Genomic DNA, 16,791 nt, shown 5'->3' on the forward strand with positions numbered 1-16,791 from the left:
GGATGCCAGTAAGAAGACTGAGAGATTCTGAGTATTCCCAGGATAACAGGATTATGCTGATCAGAAATAATTACTGCACCCCATGAAACAGGCTTTTCTTTTCTTTTCGGTTTTGTTTTCTTCTCTTTCCCCGCCATGTCTTTTCTTTTCAATCTCTGGCCTAGGACAAAGTTACCAGGAACTGCAGCTGTCCTGGATACAGAGGCTGACATAACTCTCTGATCTTAGACCTCCCGGAGGCTGTACTTCAACATCAAGTGTTGAAGTTTTCAGAAGTAGTCATGCCCAGGCCCCACCTTTAAAGATTCTTAACTGAGTCTGTGGTGGGGCATGGGCACTGGAATGTCCTAAACTCCTCAGATGAATCTGATGTGTGCTGTGGTGTTGAGAAGCAGCCCCAGGAATGACGGGAACAGTGGTAGTACACAAGGACAGAGATCCAGCCCTAAGATATCCCAAACCCATTTATGCCTTGTTACACGACATAGATTGCACCAGCCATCTGTTTATGCCACGACACTGACAGCTCAGCCCTCTGTCCTCACCCCCTGTGCCTCCACACACTTGTCCTCTCCCTGCTGTCATCTCTTGTCCTCCTTTTAGGCCGCCAGTGAATTAAGGCAACTGTAGACTCTGGAAGTGTCCCCATCTTTCTCTGCTGAGCTTGCCTTGCCATAAATTGAGGATTGGGCTAACTCACTGGATAGCTGAGGAAGTAATTGGTAGGACTGTTGAGTATAGTACATGTTTTTCCAAAGTGGCAGTGTGAGCGGGGTCCACATGCTGCTAACCATTGGCTTCCCTCTTTTCCTGAGTCCTATTTTCAACATCATATGGGAAATAATTTATTTAGAAACCCACTCTTTTCAATTCTACTTAGTAATCAAGCATTAGGAAATATTCTTGCTTCTTAGGTTAAAAAAAGAGGTTGAGATTATATACCACCTAACATGCATTTCCATGTGTACATGATTACATTTAAACCTTACTCTCCCTTGGACACACCGTAACACACCAATGCTAGATGTGTTCACATTCATATGTGTTTCTATAGTGAAACTGCTCTATGAGCTGTGGTAGGTTTTCTGTCTAAATAACTAAGATGTACATTTTTGATGTAGTGGCTTATTCTTGAAGAAATGGTAGCACTTTTTAGAGAACATTTTCCAGTATGGCTGAAGTTTTGGTAACAGTTCATTACACATTTTTTCTTTTATGCACACTTTAGAATCATTGTGTTGAGTTATTTCAAAAAAAATAGAACTTGTAAGTGTTCTGATTAGAATTTCATATATAATACATATGGAAAATATTCATATTTTTGTGCTATTAAATGTTTACATTAAGAAATATGGGGTCTTTATTAAGGTCTTATTTTATGTTCTTTAATAAAATATTATAGTTATCTTCTGAAAGGTCTTGTACCTTTCTTGATAAATTCATTTCTAGATATACTTTAACAGCTTTAATGAGGCATAATTTGCCTTATAGAGTTGTGCAACCATCCCCATAAATCAATTTTAAATCTTGCTCACTTCCACAGAAAGTTCCTTTATGCTCATTGCAGCTAATTCCCACTCACACCCCCAGCCCTATGCAACCACTGATCTTCTTGTCTCTATAGATTTGCTTTTTCTGGACATTTAATATAAATGGTATCATACTATATGTAATCTTTTGCATCTGGCTTCTTTTAGTTAGCATGTCTTTGAGGCTCTTTTGTTGTAGCATGTATCTGTAATTCCCTCCTTTTCATTGCCGAATAGTGTTCTATTATATGGCTATACCACATTTTCTTTATCCATTCAGCAGTTGATGGATATTTGGGTCATTTCTAGTTTTTGCTATTATGAATAATGCTGCTATTAATATTTATATGCAAGTTTTTTGGTGGACATTCTTTTGTCTTGGGAAGATTTCTAGGAGTGAAATTGCTGGGTTGACCAATAATTTTGTATTTACCTTTTTAAGAAACTACCACACTGTTTTCCAAAGTGATGTACTGTTTTACATTCTCACAAGCAGTCTATAAGGGTTTCAGTTTCTCCACATCATCACCAACANCTGTTTTACATTCTCACAAGCAGTCTATAAGGGTTTCAGTTTCTCCACATCATCACCAACATTTGGTATTGATGTCTTTTTTATTATACTCATTCTAGTGGATCTGCATTAGTTATCTATAGCTGCATAACAAATTATCCTCAAACTTAGCAGCTTAAAATCAAACCTTTATCACACAGTTTCTGTGGGTCAGGAATCCAGATGCAGTTAGCTAGTTCCTCTGGCTTTAGGATTTCACACAAAGCTGCAATCAAGGTATTGGCTGCAGCTATAGTCATCTCAAGGCTGACTGGGGGAGGATCTGCTTCCAAGCTCACTCAAGTGGTTGTTAGTAGGATTCAGTTCCTTATGGGATATTCAGTTCCATATGGAACTGAGGGCCTCAGTTCCTTGCTGGCTGTTGGTTGAAGGCCTCCCGCAGTTCTTTGCCACATGGGCTTCACCACAGGGCAGCTCACATTATGGCAGCTGGCTTCCATCAGAGTGAATGAGTGAAAGAGCAAGAGATGGTGAGCAAGAGATGGTGAGCAAGACTGAAGCCAGAGTCTTTTTGTAATCTAATCTCAGAAATGACATCCCATTACTTAGAAGCTGTCTGCCACGTTCATTGTGGCTTTAATTTTCATTTCCCTCATTGACTTATGATGTTGAGCATCTTTTTGCATCCTTATTAGCCATTCATGTGTCTTCTTTGGATGAAGGATATGCTCAAGTTTTTGCCCATTTTAAAAATTGGGTTATTTGTCTTATTATTGAGTCATAAGAGCTCTTTATATATTCTGGATACAAGTTCTTTATTAGATATTTGATTTGCAAATTTTATTAGTTTTCTATTGCTGTGATAACAAATTACCACACACTTAGCAGTTTAAGTAACACAAATTTATTATCTTACAGTTCCGTAGGCCAGAAGTCTGGTCTCACTGGACTAACATTCAGTTGTTGGCTGCTGTACTCTTTTCTGGAGGATCTAGAGGAGAATCTGTTTCCTGCTCATTTGGGTTGTTGGTAGAATTCAGTACCTTGCTTTTTAGGACCAAGGTCCCCATAGTCTTGCTGTTTGTAAACTGAGGGTTATTCCTAGTTTCCAGACTCTAATGCATTCCTTGGTTCTTGGCCCCCTTCCCCAATATTCAAAGCTATGTTGTCACCAACAGGTTGAGTCCTACCCGTACTGTATCCTCTCACTCTTCATCATTGTTGGATCTCTTTCAAATCACTCGTGATTAGATTGGGCCCACTCAGATAATACATCTCAAGATCTTTAACCTTAATTACACCTGTAACATCCCTTTGCCGTATAAGGTAATATATTCACAGGGTCTGGGGATGTTAACATTTGATTGGGGGTGCGGGGGAATTATTCTGCGTACCACACAAGTATTTTCTCACAGTCTTTGGCTTGTCATTTCATTTTCATAATGGTATCCTTTGAAATATAAAAGTCTTTAACTGTTACTAAAACCAATGTATTGATTTTTTTTCTTTTATGGATCATGCTTTTGGTATTATATCTAAGAACATTTTGCCTAAACCAAGGTCACAAAGATTTTCCTATTGTCTTCAAAAATTTTTATTGTTTTAGTTCTTCAATTTGGATTTATGATACTTTTTTTTAAACTGAAATGTAATTGATTATATATATACATGGGGTACAGAGTTGAATATCAATACCTGTGTACAATGTGTGATGATCAAATTAGGATAATTAGCATATTCATCATTACAAAACAAAATCATTCTTTGTGTCCATTAACCAATTTCTTGCTAACCCCTTAACTCCCTTTCCCACCTCTAGTAACCACAATTCTGTTCTCTCCTGACGTCTGACATATTATTGTGATTGTTCTTTCTCTTTCTTATTTATTTATTTATTTATTTATTAGCTCCCACTTATGAGTGAGGACATGCAGTATTTGTCTTTCTGTGCCTGGCTTATTTCAGTTAACGTAATTTTCTCCAAGCTCATCCATGTTGCAGTGAATGGCAGAATTTCATTCTTTTTAATGGCACAGTAGTATTCCATTGTGCACATATAACACATTTTCCTTATCTAGTCATCTGTTGATGGACATTTAGGTTGGTTCCATATCTTGGCTATTGTAAATAGAGCTGCAATTAACATGGGAGTGCAGGTATCCCTTTGACATTATGATGTCCATTCCTTTGGGTATATACCCAGTAGTGCGATTGCTGGATTGTATGGCAGTTCTATCTGTAGCTGTTTGACGAGCCTCCATACTCTTTTCTATGATGACTGTACCAATTTACAGTTCCACCAACAGTGTGTAAGGGTTCTCCTTTCTCCACACCTTCACCAGCATTTGTTATTCTCTGTCTTTTTGATAATAGTCAGTCTGATTGGGGTGAGATAATATCTCAATGTGGTTTTGATTTGCATTTCCCTGATGATTAGTAATGTTGAGCATTTTTTCATGTACCTTTTGGTCGTTTGTATGTCCTCTTTTAAGAAATGTCTATTCAGCTCCTTTGCCCATTTTTTAATTGGATTATTTGTTTTTTATGTTAAGTTCTTTGAGTTCCTTATATATTCCAGATATTAATTCCTTGTCAGATATATAGTTTGCAAATATTTTCTCCCATTTCGTAGGTGGTTTTTCACTTCGTTGATTGTTTCTTTTGCTGTGCAGAAGGCTTTTCGTTTGATATAATCCCATTTGTTTATTTTTTCTTTTGTTGCCTGTGCTTTTGAAGTCTTATTCATAAAGTCTTTGCCCAGTCCTATATCCTAAAGTGTTTCCCCTGTGTTTTCTTCCAGGAAATAGTTTCAGGTCTTATATTTAGGTCTTTAATCCATTTTGAGTTAATTATACAGTGCAAGGTAAGGATCTAAGTTCTTTTTTTTTTTTTTTAATTATCTCAGCACATTTTGTTAAAAAACAAAAAAACTCTCCTTTCCCCCACTGGTGGTTTTGGCACCTGTGTTGAAAATCAATTAGTCATAATTGTAAGGATTTATTTCTGAACTCTTAATTTTCTTCCATTGATATGTATGCCTATCCTTGCATCAATATCACACTGTCTTCTTTTCTAGATATTTTAAAGTTTTTGTTACTATTAGGAATGGAGTTAACAGTATTTTGAATCTAAACTATTAACTCAGAACTTTTCCCCTTAGACTAATTAACAGGTTAATATTTAATCTATTATAAAATTGCCTTGGCCTTGGAATTTAAAAGAAAATGCAACTTTTATGCCTGAATTAGGGAACAAAATTACTTTGAATCTATTAAGTTCTATCTTATAGGACTAAGTTACAAAGATGTCAGAAATTTTGGTTACGTTAAACATCTTGATGAGTAGTACTTAATTTTGTATTTTGAATTTGAAAAGGTTATTATTGTTGTTGTTATTATTATTATATTCTCATATTCCCTTTGTATAAGTAACATATCCAAAGCTCTGATCTCACTTATTCCTTTCAGATCAATCCATAGAATCCCGTAGACTCTGCAACAAGTCAGTTCAGAGCTTGCCCAACATGGACACCATTTTCAGTGAAGCCTTCTTGAAGATGAGGAAGCAGTACCCTGGGTATCTTGCTCAGGAGGCTTGTGTTCGTGCCGTTCAGGCTGCCTCGCAGCATCCCTATGAAGTGGGCATCAAGAAGGAGGAAGAGCTGTTTATGTCCCTTAAGGATTCAGAGCAGGCTAAAGCCCTGCAATATGCTTTCTTTGCTGAGAGAAATGCAAATAAGTGGACAACTCCCTCTGGAGCATCCTGGAAAACAGCATCAGCACGGCCCATCTCCTCAGTTGGTGTTCTTGGTAAGAGCATGTGGCAGTTAATTGGATTCTCCAAATCCGCAAATGTAAAGCACTGCTGTTTGCTTAGGGCCACCAGGTACCAGGTTCTATGCTAAACATATTACAGTGTGCTTGTGTTACCTAAGTGAGTTCTCACCCCAGCCTATGAACTCTCTTCACTTTACATGTGACGTCTAGAGACACTAACCTTCTCAACAGTAAGTTAAACACGAGTGACGTGAGTCTGACCCCAGGTCTGTCTGTCTCCAGACTCTGGGCACTTTTTACTCTTCCCTAACTCTTCCCTGTATGAATCCCTCACTCCTGGATTTCCTAACAATGATTATTATGTGCACCACATTCAAGGTACGACCTGTCACTCTTGTAGCTATGTATTTGGAATGAAGTCTCTGTCTTTCTGACCCCTGGATTCATTCACTTCTCCTCGCTCAAAACCACTATCCTCAAATCTATCTGAACCCTGAAACCATGGCTTCCCTATGTTTTTTCCTGGAATTTTCCCAAACAAATGTCTTCTTTCCTCAAAAGCTAGCTGTCCAGTTGGCTTTTGTGGGGCCACTTTCCTAAGCTTCACTTGCTCTTAGTCTTGGCCCAAGAATGGTCTTTGGTAGACATAAAACCCCAAGAAATGGTAAACAAAATGTTATATGCACCAGCTTACAAACAATCTTCCGGGAAGGAAGTCCATAGTTTACTAAAAGCATCAACTTTCTTACACCTCACCCAGCTCTCTAGCACCAACCCAACTTGGAGGCAAAGAGCTCACTCTACTTTTTCTCAGTCTGCTTGTTGTCTCAATGAAATTTTGGTATAAAAGAGTATGTCTCCCATAGAAATGCACTGCGCTCCTTCCAGCCCTAAGTCTGTTAAGGTCTACCCTTGGTTCACTTGTGATTTTTTAAGGAGGCATATAAATAGTGTAACAAAGAACTGGGATTGTTCCTCTTTTTGTTCTCTCTTTCAGCAATACCAGTATTTGTTTCTGGTTATTATGCACATATCTATTTCTTCTCACCTATATTCCTTCAAACCAAGAAAAAATAATAGCAAATGGTTAAGTTTATCAGTATTGTGTGTGTCATCCATTGTTTGAGAATTTCTCTATTTCCTTGCTGTGAGCCTTTTTAAAAGACTTAAGGTTTGCATCTGGTATATAGTGTTTAAAAGTGTGAAGTTGTTTATTTAAAAGTATATCCCTCGTTTTTTTGAAAATATTTGAAAGGGCATATAAAATACATAGAAAACAACCTAGATAAAAATAGATGAGTTTGGTCATTTCCACCTTCCTCTTGTGTATTCCCATACTGTGCTGCATTCTGTCCTTGAGATGCAGCTTTCCACTGCTCCCATGTGCCCTCTGGAACATTCCTACGTCCTCATCCTCTTTATTCTTTGCTCTCTCCTCTCTCTCCTGACTGAAACCTGGTTTAGCCTGAGGACCTGCTTCTCCTACAGCCTTTCAGGACAATACTCTGCTTCTCCCACACTCTGTGGACCTCAGGGTCACTTCTCAATACCTTCTCACACCACTATTTCTATCAGGACACTCTCCTTTGTGGTCCTGCCAAGTGGTCTCATCATTCTATGCCCCTCATCACTATCATTGCTACACCTCATTTGCTGAAAATTTTGGTTCCTGGGTCACAGTTATCCACTTTGGCCCAGATTATGCTGCCATCCTGATCATCTTCATTGTCTGTGTGGACAATTCTTCCAGCCCTATAGCTTCTGGGTCCCTTCGCCTCCTCTGACTCAGTGGCATTTGCCTCCCTTCACTTCCACCAGCCACACTCATGGCTTCCCCATTCGGTCTTGTCATCACCCTGAATATTTCTCCACCTCTGAAATCTGAACCCCCACCTTTTCACCACAACCTCGTATCTTTTCATGTCTCTTACTTGGCTATTCCAACTATATCCACTACTTCATCAGCTCCCCTTATCTTTATTTTTTTCTCTCTTCGGCTTTAATTCTGAATCATCACTTTAGCCACTCTCCTGCCAAATTCCGTGATTTTTCTGCCACTGTCCTCAAATTCCGTGATTCATTGCCCCTCCACCATGCTCCCTGGCAAAATCCCCACCCTGATGATCCCAACTGTGCACTTCCGTGAGCCCAGGCCCAGGCTTCTCAGCACTGCTGGGGACGCAGCTCAGACTGGTGCACTGCAAGTTCATGTTCTCTCACCTCACCTGGGTTCTCAGGGCCATTAGGACAGGCGAAGACTGTAGTTGACAAACACTGCAGAACCAGTATTTAAAGCATCCTTATTCTTTATTTCCTTCTTTGAGTGGAAGAGGTTCCTGACCTAATTTAATTCCATGCAGTTAAAGATAGTAATTTGGTAGGGGAGCAGGACTCATGGCCCCTGTTTATATGTGTTTGTGAGGCAAAATTAGGGAACTAAAATCAATATAATTCAATATATACATATGAAAACATAATAACCAATGGTGAAAAGCTTGTTCTTCAGCCTCTTATCTGACAGTTTTGAATGTCTTGAGACCACAGGTTGTGAAAGAAGTTAAGAATTAAGAATTTTTTTTAAGAAATATAAATTGTGTTTTCATGCATGCTTTTATTAAAATGATTAAATGAAAGTGTCAGGTTATAGAAATAAAGAAGATCTAAAATTATATCTAGAACACTTCTAAAAAGTGTTAATCTGGTTCACTTTTGTGATTTGGATTATGAGCTGATTCGTAGCCCACTCCTCCACTCCCCATCCCCACCAAGGTCCTTCAGCAGAAAGACCTGCTGTGAGATGTAAGCAGCAAAGAACTGTACTATGTCTTCACTACAGTGCTTCCCTTTCCTCCTCTGTTTTCAGTTCTAAGATATCACCTACGTTACATTACAGTTTACAAGGCACTTTCCCGTAACTTCTCATTACTCCTTATTGTACTAGTGAGATCATAATTTCTACAATGTTAGAAATTGTATGTGAAGTTTGGGTCTAATAGCCAGAAGCCAGAGTTGTGAACCCCTCACTCTACCCCCTAATATTTACCCTAGCTAAAGTTTAGGATACAAGTTGCTATAGCAGTGAGAGGAGCTATTTAGCCTTCTTGTTACTGGGAGAAATGTAAATGTTGAATAAATTTGGAAAACTAAATGCTTTTAATAACTTAATATACTTATTTATTTATTTATTATATTATATATTATATAGTATTAAGCAATTTAATAAATTTGGGAAATTAAATCAATATATTCCAGAGAAACTAAATCAGTGATTTCTGATGACTGATACATCCTATATTCAAAAACAATCCCCAAAGTTAGTCAATATGAAGTATATAAGAGTAATATATAAATGGCTTTGACAAAGCTGTTTTATCCACTGTGGGTTCGTTAAGTAACAGATAACCTGCTTTTGTAACAGATAATCCACAATCTCAGTGGTTTAACACAATAAAGATCTATTTATTGCTCACTCCATAAGGTCATTCTAGGACCAGGTACTTTTCAACTAGTGGCTCTGCCATTTTTTAGGATAAGGGCCAGCAAACTTTTTCTGTAAAGTTCCAGATAGTAAATATTTCAGGCTTCGTGGGCCAGGTGGTCTCTGTTGCAACTACTCAAGTTTGCCATTGTGCACAAAAGCAACTGTAGATAATACAGAAACAATTTAGCGTGGTTGCATTCCAATAAAACTTTATTTATCAACATTGAAATTTGAATTTGATGTAAGTTTCATGTGTCACAAAATAGTATTCTTCTTTTTATTTTTTTAACTATTCAAAAATGTAAAAATATTTTGGCTTGCAGGCAGTACAAAAACAGGCAGTGGTCTGGGTTTGCCCTGCAGGCCATAGTTTGCCCACACCTGTCTAGGGCCTCCTCCAAGGCCTCAGTTTTTCTCTGCATCTTCTACATCCAGACAGCAATGAAATATCTTGTGGGAGATTTTAGGTGCCAATCCTAGATCTCACATCATGCCCCATACCACCGCATTTCATTGATCAGAATTAGTTACAGGCCGTACCCTCCTAGGGTGCAAGAGGTTTAGAAAACACGGTTCTTCTATGTGCCCAGGAGGAAAATGAAATGGTATGAGGAATGAACAGTAACATATTTTCCATCAAATAATATTTCTCTACATTTCCCATTCTTCTTGCCTTTCCTTAAAATTTTTCTCCCTTTTCTTTTCTCTTCCCTAATCTGGATGGTTCAACTTCCCCAATTTTACCTGTCTTAATATGTCTTTCTTCAAGGCCAATTTCAAATGTCTTTGTCTTGAAGCTTCTGTTGATTCAGTCAACTAAATATAATGTCTGTCTTTGAATCACCAAAGAAATTTGAACTTCTTACATCACTTACTTTACCATAGAGGATGGATATTTGTGAACTCTTCTTCCCATCACTAGATTATAAACTCCCTTAGGGTTGATGCTACTCATGGTGTGGTGTTTTGTTTTATTTTAAAATATATATGTATGTATGTATGTATGTATGTATATGTGTATATATATATATTATCAGTATTATCAGTATATATATATATATAAACAGTTTTATTGAGATGTAACTCGTATACTGCTTTAAATTCACCCTTAGAAAGCATACAATTCACTGTAAACTAGTGCAGCTGCTATGGACAATAGTATGGCAGTTCTCCAAAAAGTTAAAAAGTAGAATTACCGTATGATCCAGCAATTCCACTTCTGGGCATATATCCAAAAGAATTGAAAGCAGGGACTCAAATTGATATTTGTACATTTTTGTTCATAGCAGAATTATTTACAACAGACTAAAGATGGAAGCAACCCAAGTTGCCCATTGACAAATGAGTAGATAAACAAAATGTGGTATATACATACAATGGAATATTATTCAGCCTTAAAATGGAAGAAAATTCTGACACATGCTACAAAATGGATGAATCTTGAGGACTTTAGGCCAAGTTAAATAAGCTAGTCACAAAAGGACAAATACTGTATGATTCCACTTATATGAGGTACCTAGAGCACAGTAATCAAATTCATGGAGATAGAAAATAGAATAGTTGCTAGGGGCTGGGGAGCAGGGATAATGGGGAGTTATTGCTTAGTGGGCACAAAGTTTCAGTTTATGGTTTTAAAGCGTTCTGATGTGGTTGTAAAATGTTGTGAATGTACTTAATGCCACTGAACTGTACACTTAAAAATGATTACGATGTTACATCTCATGTGTATTTTGCCACAATTTTAAAAAATAAAAAAATGCATAATAACTATCACTAAAGAAAAAATACAATTCAGTGGTTTTTAGATATTCACAGAGTTGTACAATCATTGCCACATCAATTTCAGCACATTTTCATCACCTCAAAAAGAAAACCTGCATGCATCAGTAGCCACGCCTCATCACCCCTCCCCCAGCCACTGGCAACCACTGGCTGCTTTCTGTCTCTATGGATTTGCCTATTCTGGACATTTCATATAAATGGAATCATACAATATGTGACCTTTTGTGTCTGGCTTTTTAAACTTAGCATAATGTTTTCAAAATTCATCCATGTTGTCGCATATATCAGTACTTATTCCTTTTAATGCCCAAATAATATTCTATATTTTATGTATTCATCAATCAATGGACATTTGAGTTGTGTCTACTTTTTGGCTATTTTGAGTAATGCTGCTATGAATATTCATGAGCAAGTTTTGTGTGGACGTATGTTTTTAATTCTCTTGGAGATATATACAGATAAAAGTGGAAGTGCTAGATCATGTGGTAACTTCACATTTAACATTCTGAGTAACTGCCAAACTGTTTCCCACAGCAGCTGCACCATTTTACACTCTGCCAGCAATGTATCAGGGTTGTGATTTCTCTCTACATCCTCACCAACACTTGTTATTGTCTTTCTTTTTCATTATAGCCATCCCAGTGGGTGTGAAGTGGTATCTCATTATGGTTTTGATTTGCATTTCCTTAATGACTAATGTTGTTGAACATCTTTTCATGTGCTTATTGGCCATCTGTATCTCTTCTTTGGAGAAGTGTTTATTAGATCCTTTGCCCAATTTTAAATTGGATTACTTGTCTTTTTATTGTTGAGTTGTAAGAGTTCTTTATATACTCTGAATGCAAGTCCCTTATCAGATATATGAGTTGCAAACATTTTCTTACATTCCGTGGATTGACTTTTCACTTTCTTTATGGTGTCCTTTGAAGTACAAAAGTTTTTAACTTTGATGACATTCAATTTCTTTTTTTCTTCTGTTGTTTGTGCTTTTGGTGTCATATCTAAGAAATCATTGCCTAATCTAAGATCACAAGGATTTACTCATCAGATTTACTTGTAAGAATTTTATAGTTTTAACTCTTACATTTAGTTCCATGATCCATTTTCAGTTAGTTTTTGGATATGGCATGAGGTAAGGATCCAACATTCTTTTGCATGTGGATATTCAGTTGTTCTAGCACCATTTATTGAAAAGACTATTTTTTCCCCATTGAATGGTCTTGGCACCCTTGTCAAAAATCAATTTGCCATAGTGTATGGGTTTATTTCTGACTCTCAGTTCTATTCCATTGATCTATATGTCTGTCCTTATGCCAGAACCACAGTCTTGAATACTGTAGTTTTGTTATGTTTTGAAATTGGGAAGAGGAAATCCTCCAACTTTGTTCTTCCTTTTATTTATTCTTACTGAAGCTTAATTGATTATACATTCTTTTTAAATATTGTTTTGGCTCTTCTGGGTTCCTTGCATTTCTGTATAAATTTTAGGATCAACTTGTTAATTTCTGCAAAAAAAAAAAAATCTGGGATTTTATAGTGATTGTATTGGCTCTGCAGATCAATTTGGGTAGTATTGCCGTCTTAACAATATTAAGTCTTCCGACTGAACATTGGATGTCTTTCCTCTTATTTAGGTCTTCTTTAGTTTCTTTCAACAATGTTTTGTAGTTTTTACTATACAAGTCTTCCTATTCTTTGTTAAATTTATTCCTAAGTGTATTATTATTTTTGATGCTATCGTAAGTAGAATTGTTTTATTTCATATTCAGATTTTTCATTGTTAGTATATAGAAATATAATTGATTTTTATTATTGATTATGTATCCTGCAACCTTGTTGGACTTGTTTATTCTAATAGCTTTTGTGTGTGTGTGCGTGTGTGTGTGTGTGTGTGCAAATTCTACTAATTTTTATATCCTCTGGAGCACTTAACACAGTGCCTAGTCCTAACTAGTTCTCAATCCATTTGTATTTCCTGAATCAATCTCTTTAAATGCCACATTGCCACAGAAGCCTTCCATCCAGCGAATAATTTTCCAGTTTCTAATATCATTAAATCATTCTTTTTATCCTTCACTCTTTATCTGCAGGCTTGGGAACAATGGGCCGAGGCATTGTCATTTCTTTTGCAAGGGCCAATATCCCTGTGATTGCTGTAGAACCAGACAAAAAACAGCTAGAGACTGCAAACAAGATAATAACCTCTATCTTGGAAAATGATGCAACCAAGATGCAGCAGAGTGGCCACTCTTGGTCGGGACAGAAACCCAGGTTAACTTCTTCTATAAAGGACCTTGGTGATGTAGATTTAGTCATTGAAGCAGTATTTGAAGAAATGAAGCTGAAGAAGCAAGTCTTCGCTGACCTGTCAAATGTGTGCAAGCCAGAAGCTTTTTTGTGCACCAATACTTCAGGCCTGGATGTTGATGAGATTGCTTCTTCTACTGATCGTCCTCACTTGGTCATTGGCACCCACTTCTTCTCACCAGCTCACGTCATGAAGTTATTAGAGGTTGTTCCCAGCCAATACTCTTCCCCTACTACCATTGCCACGGTTATGAACTTATCAAAAAAGATTAAAAAGATTGGAGTAGTTGTAGGCAACTGTTTTCAGTTTGTTGGGAATCGAATGATGAATCCTTATCACAATCAGGCATATTTCTTGTTAGAAGACGGCAGTAAGCCTGAGGAGATAGATCAGGTGCTGGAAGAGTTTGGTTTTAAAATGGGACCTTTTAGAGTGTCTGATCTTGCTGGGTTGGATGTGGGTTGGAAATCTCGAAAGGAAAAAGGTCTTACTGGACCTACATTACCTCCAGGAACTCCTGCCCGAAAGCGGGACAATAGGAGATATTGCCCAATTCCTGATATGCTTTGTGAATTAGGACGATTTGGCCAGAAGGTAGGTAAGGGTTGGTATCAATATGATGAACCATTGAGTAGGGTTCACAGACTTGATCCCTGGCTTTCCAAATTTCTGTCACAGTATAGGGAAACCCATCATATTGAACCACGTATCNGTGTGTGTGTGTGCAAATTCTACTAATTTTTATATCCTCTGGAGCACTTAACACAGTGCCTAGTCCTAACTAGTTCTCAATCCATTTGTATTTCCTGAATCAATCTCTTTAAATGCCACATTGCCACAGAAGCCTTCCATCCAGCGAATAATTTTCCAGTTTCTAATATCATTAAATCATTCTTTTTATCCTTCACTCTTTATCTGCAGGCTTGGGAACAATGGGCCGAGGCATTGTCATTTCTTTTGCAAGGGCCAATATCCCTGTGATTGCTGTAGAACCAGACAAAAAACAGCTAGAGACTGCAAACAAGATAATAACCTCTATCTTGGAAAATGATGCAACCAAAATGCAGCAGAGTGGCCACTCTTGGTCGGGACAGAAACCCAGGTTAACTTCTTCTATAAAGGACCTTGGTGATGTAGATTTAGTCATTGAAGCAGTATTTGAAGAAATGAAGCTGAAGAAGCAAGTCTTCGCTGACCTGTCAAATGTGTGCAAGCCAGAAGCTTTTTTGTGCACCAATACTTCAGGCCTGGATGTTGATGAGATTGCTTCTTCTACTGATCGTCCTCACTTGGTCATTGGCACCCACTTCTTCTCACCAGCTCACGTCATGAAGTTATTAGAGGTTGTTCCCAGCCAATACTCTTCCCCTACTACCATTGCCACGGTTATGAACTTATCAAAAAAGATTAAAAAGATTGGAGTAGTTGTAGGCAACTGTTTTCAGTTTGTTGGGAATCGAATGATGAATCCTTATCACAATCAGGCATATTTCTTGTTAGAAGACGGCAGTAAGCCTGAGGAGATAGATCAGGTGCTGGAAGAGTTTGGTTTTAAAATGGGACCTTTTAGAGTGTCTGATCTTGCTGGGTTGGATGTGGGTTGGAAATCTCGAAAGGAAAAAGGTCTTACTGGACCTACATTACAGGTGCTGGAAGAGTTTGGTTTTAAAATGGGACCTTTTAGAGTGTCTGATCTTGCTGGGTTAGATGTGGGTTGGAAATCTCGAAAGGAAAAAGGTCTTACTGGACCTACATTACCTCCAGGAACTCCTGCCCGAAAGCGGGACAATAGGAGATATTGCCCAATTCCTGATATGCTTTGTGAATTAGGACGATTTGGCCAGAAGGTAGGTAAGGGTTGGTATCAATATGATGAACCATTGAGTAGGGTTCACAGACTTGATCCCTGGCTTTCCAAATTTCTGTCACAGTATAGGGAAACCCATCATATTGAACCACGTATCATTAGCCAGGATGAGATCCTTGAGCGCTGCTTATATTCACTTATCAATGAAGCATTCCGTATCTTGGGAGAAGGGATAGCTGCTAGCCCAGAGCACATTGACGTTATCTATTTATATGGGTATGGATGGCCAAGGCACAGGGGTGGGCCCATGTTCTATGCCTCCACAGTTGGATTGCCCACAGTGCTAGAGAAGTTGCAGAAATATTACAGGCAGAATCCTGATATTCCCCAACTGGAGCCCAGTGACTATTTGAAAAAACTGGCTTCCCAGGGAAACCCTCCTCTGAAAGAATGGCAAAACTTGGCAGGGCCCCCCAGCAGTAAATTGTGATGCAGCCTTTCAGGTAATGCTTCATATGCTGGCATCAGGTAATACTGAATTTCAATGATATTAAATCTAAAAATTCAAAGTAAGATTGCTCTGAAATACAAAGCAAAAGAAATAATCGGTCAGCAAAATCTCCTCTTTGCGTCTTCTGTCTGATGATTCTACTGGGTCAGATCTTTAGGAATGTGCTTCCTGTGCCTCTGAATCTGTCCCTATAAGATAAACTCAATGAATAAACCTGTGTTAATACCATAATAGGTGATGAGAGAGCCTCAGAAATAGTTGAGGTTCCCAAGTGTTTTGATCATTAGAGAAATGTCAGCAATTAATAAATGATAAATACAGCTAAGTCAGAAATTTATTTTGACTTTTTTCAACCTTACACACATAATATTGATGGGAAATCTTAAAGATTGTACATTCAATAAACATTTATTGAGTGCTTCCTGAGCGTCTTGCACCGTCTGAGAGCACTTGGCATATCTATAATCCAGAGGGGCATTAAACCAGTAAGGAAGCCTGTAATGAAGTGCAGTTTGTAGTCCTCAGAGGTAGAGTGGCCGAAGGCTGGAATTGTTGAGGGGTGGGAATGGGGAGTGACTGCTAGTGGGTACAGGATTTCTTTTGGGGTTGATAAAAATGTTCTAAAATTGTGGTGATGGTTGCATAACTGTGAATATACTAAAAACCACTGAGTTGTATACTTTAAGTACGTGAATTGTATGGTATGTGAATTATACCTTAATAAAGTCATTAATAAATAAACATATAAATGGGGCTGAAATTGTCCTTCAGTGAACTGTTTTCACAATATTTTCACCTCTGAATCCAAACAAAATTATCAAAAGTCCTCATGGAGAGATCTCGAATGAATAGAATATAAATTTTCTATTGTAAACAAAGACCAAACAACAACAACAACAAAAGAGTGCGCCTTGAATTATAGTTCAATTTAGAATAAATTTTGAGATATATATACTACTGGATTTTATGTAACTTGATTTTTGAAATTAAAGACATAAATGGAAAAGATTCCTGAAAGTAGTCACTTTGTCTCCAAAGTGACTATTTTCAAGTTAATGTTTAAAAACAAACAAACAAAAAAAA

General features: G+C 37.6%; 1 protein-coding gene across 1 annotated transcript in view; it reads left to right on the forward strand.

Annotated features, from left to right (window-relative positions):
• The window catches only part of EHHADH (enoyl-CoA, hydratase/3-hydroxyacyl CoA dehydrogenase), a 46,539-nt gene extending 30,204 nt beyond the window's left edge, over positions 1-16,335 (forward strand). The window contains exons 7-9 of the mRNA XM_008573922.1: positions 5,511-5,852; positions 13,173-13,783; positions 15,037-16,335. Coding sequence (XP_008572144.1) covers positions 5,511-5,852; positions 13,173-13,783; positions 15,037-15,687 — 1,604 coding nt within the window. The 3' untranslated portion in view covers positions 15,688-16,335. The remainder of the gene's footprint in view (positions 1-5,510; positions 5,853-13,172; positions 13,784-15,036) is intronic.
• Positions 16,336-16,791: the final 456 nt, after the last annotated feature.

Source organism: Galeopterus variegatus, unplaced genomic scaffold (genome assembly GCF_000696425.1).
Source record: "Galeopterus variegatus unplaced genomic scaffold, G_variegatus-3.0.2 Scaffold971, whole genome shotgun sequence".
In the NCBI taxonomy this organism is placed as follows: Eukaryota; Metazoa; Chordata; class Mammalia; order Dermoptera; family Cynocephalidae; genus Galeopterus; species Galeopterus variegatus.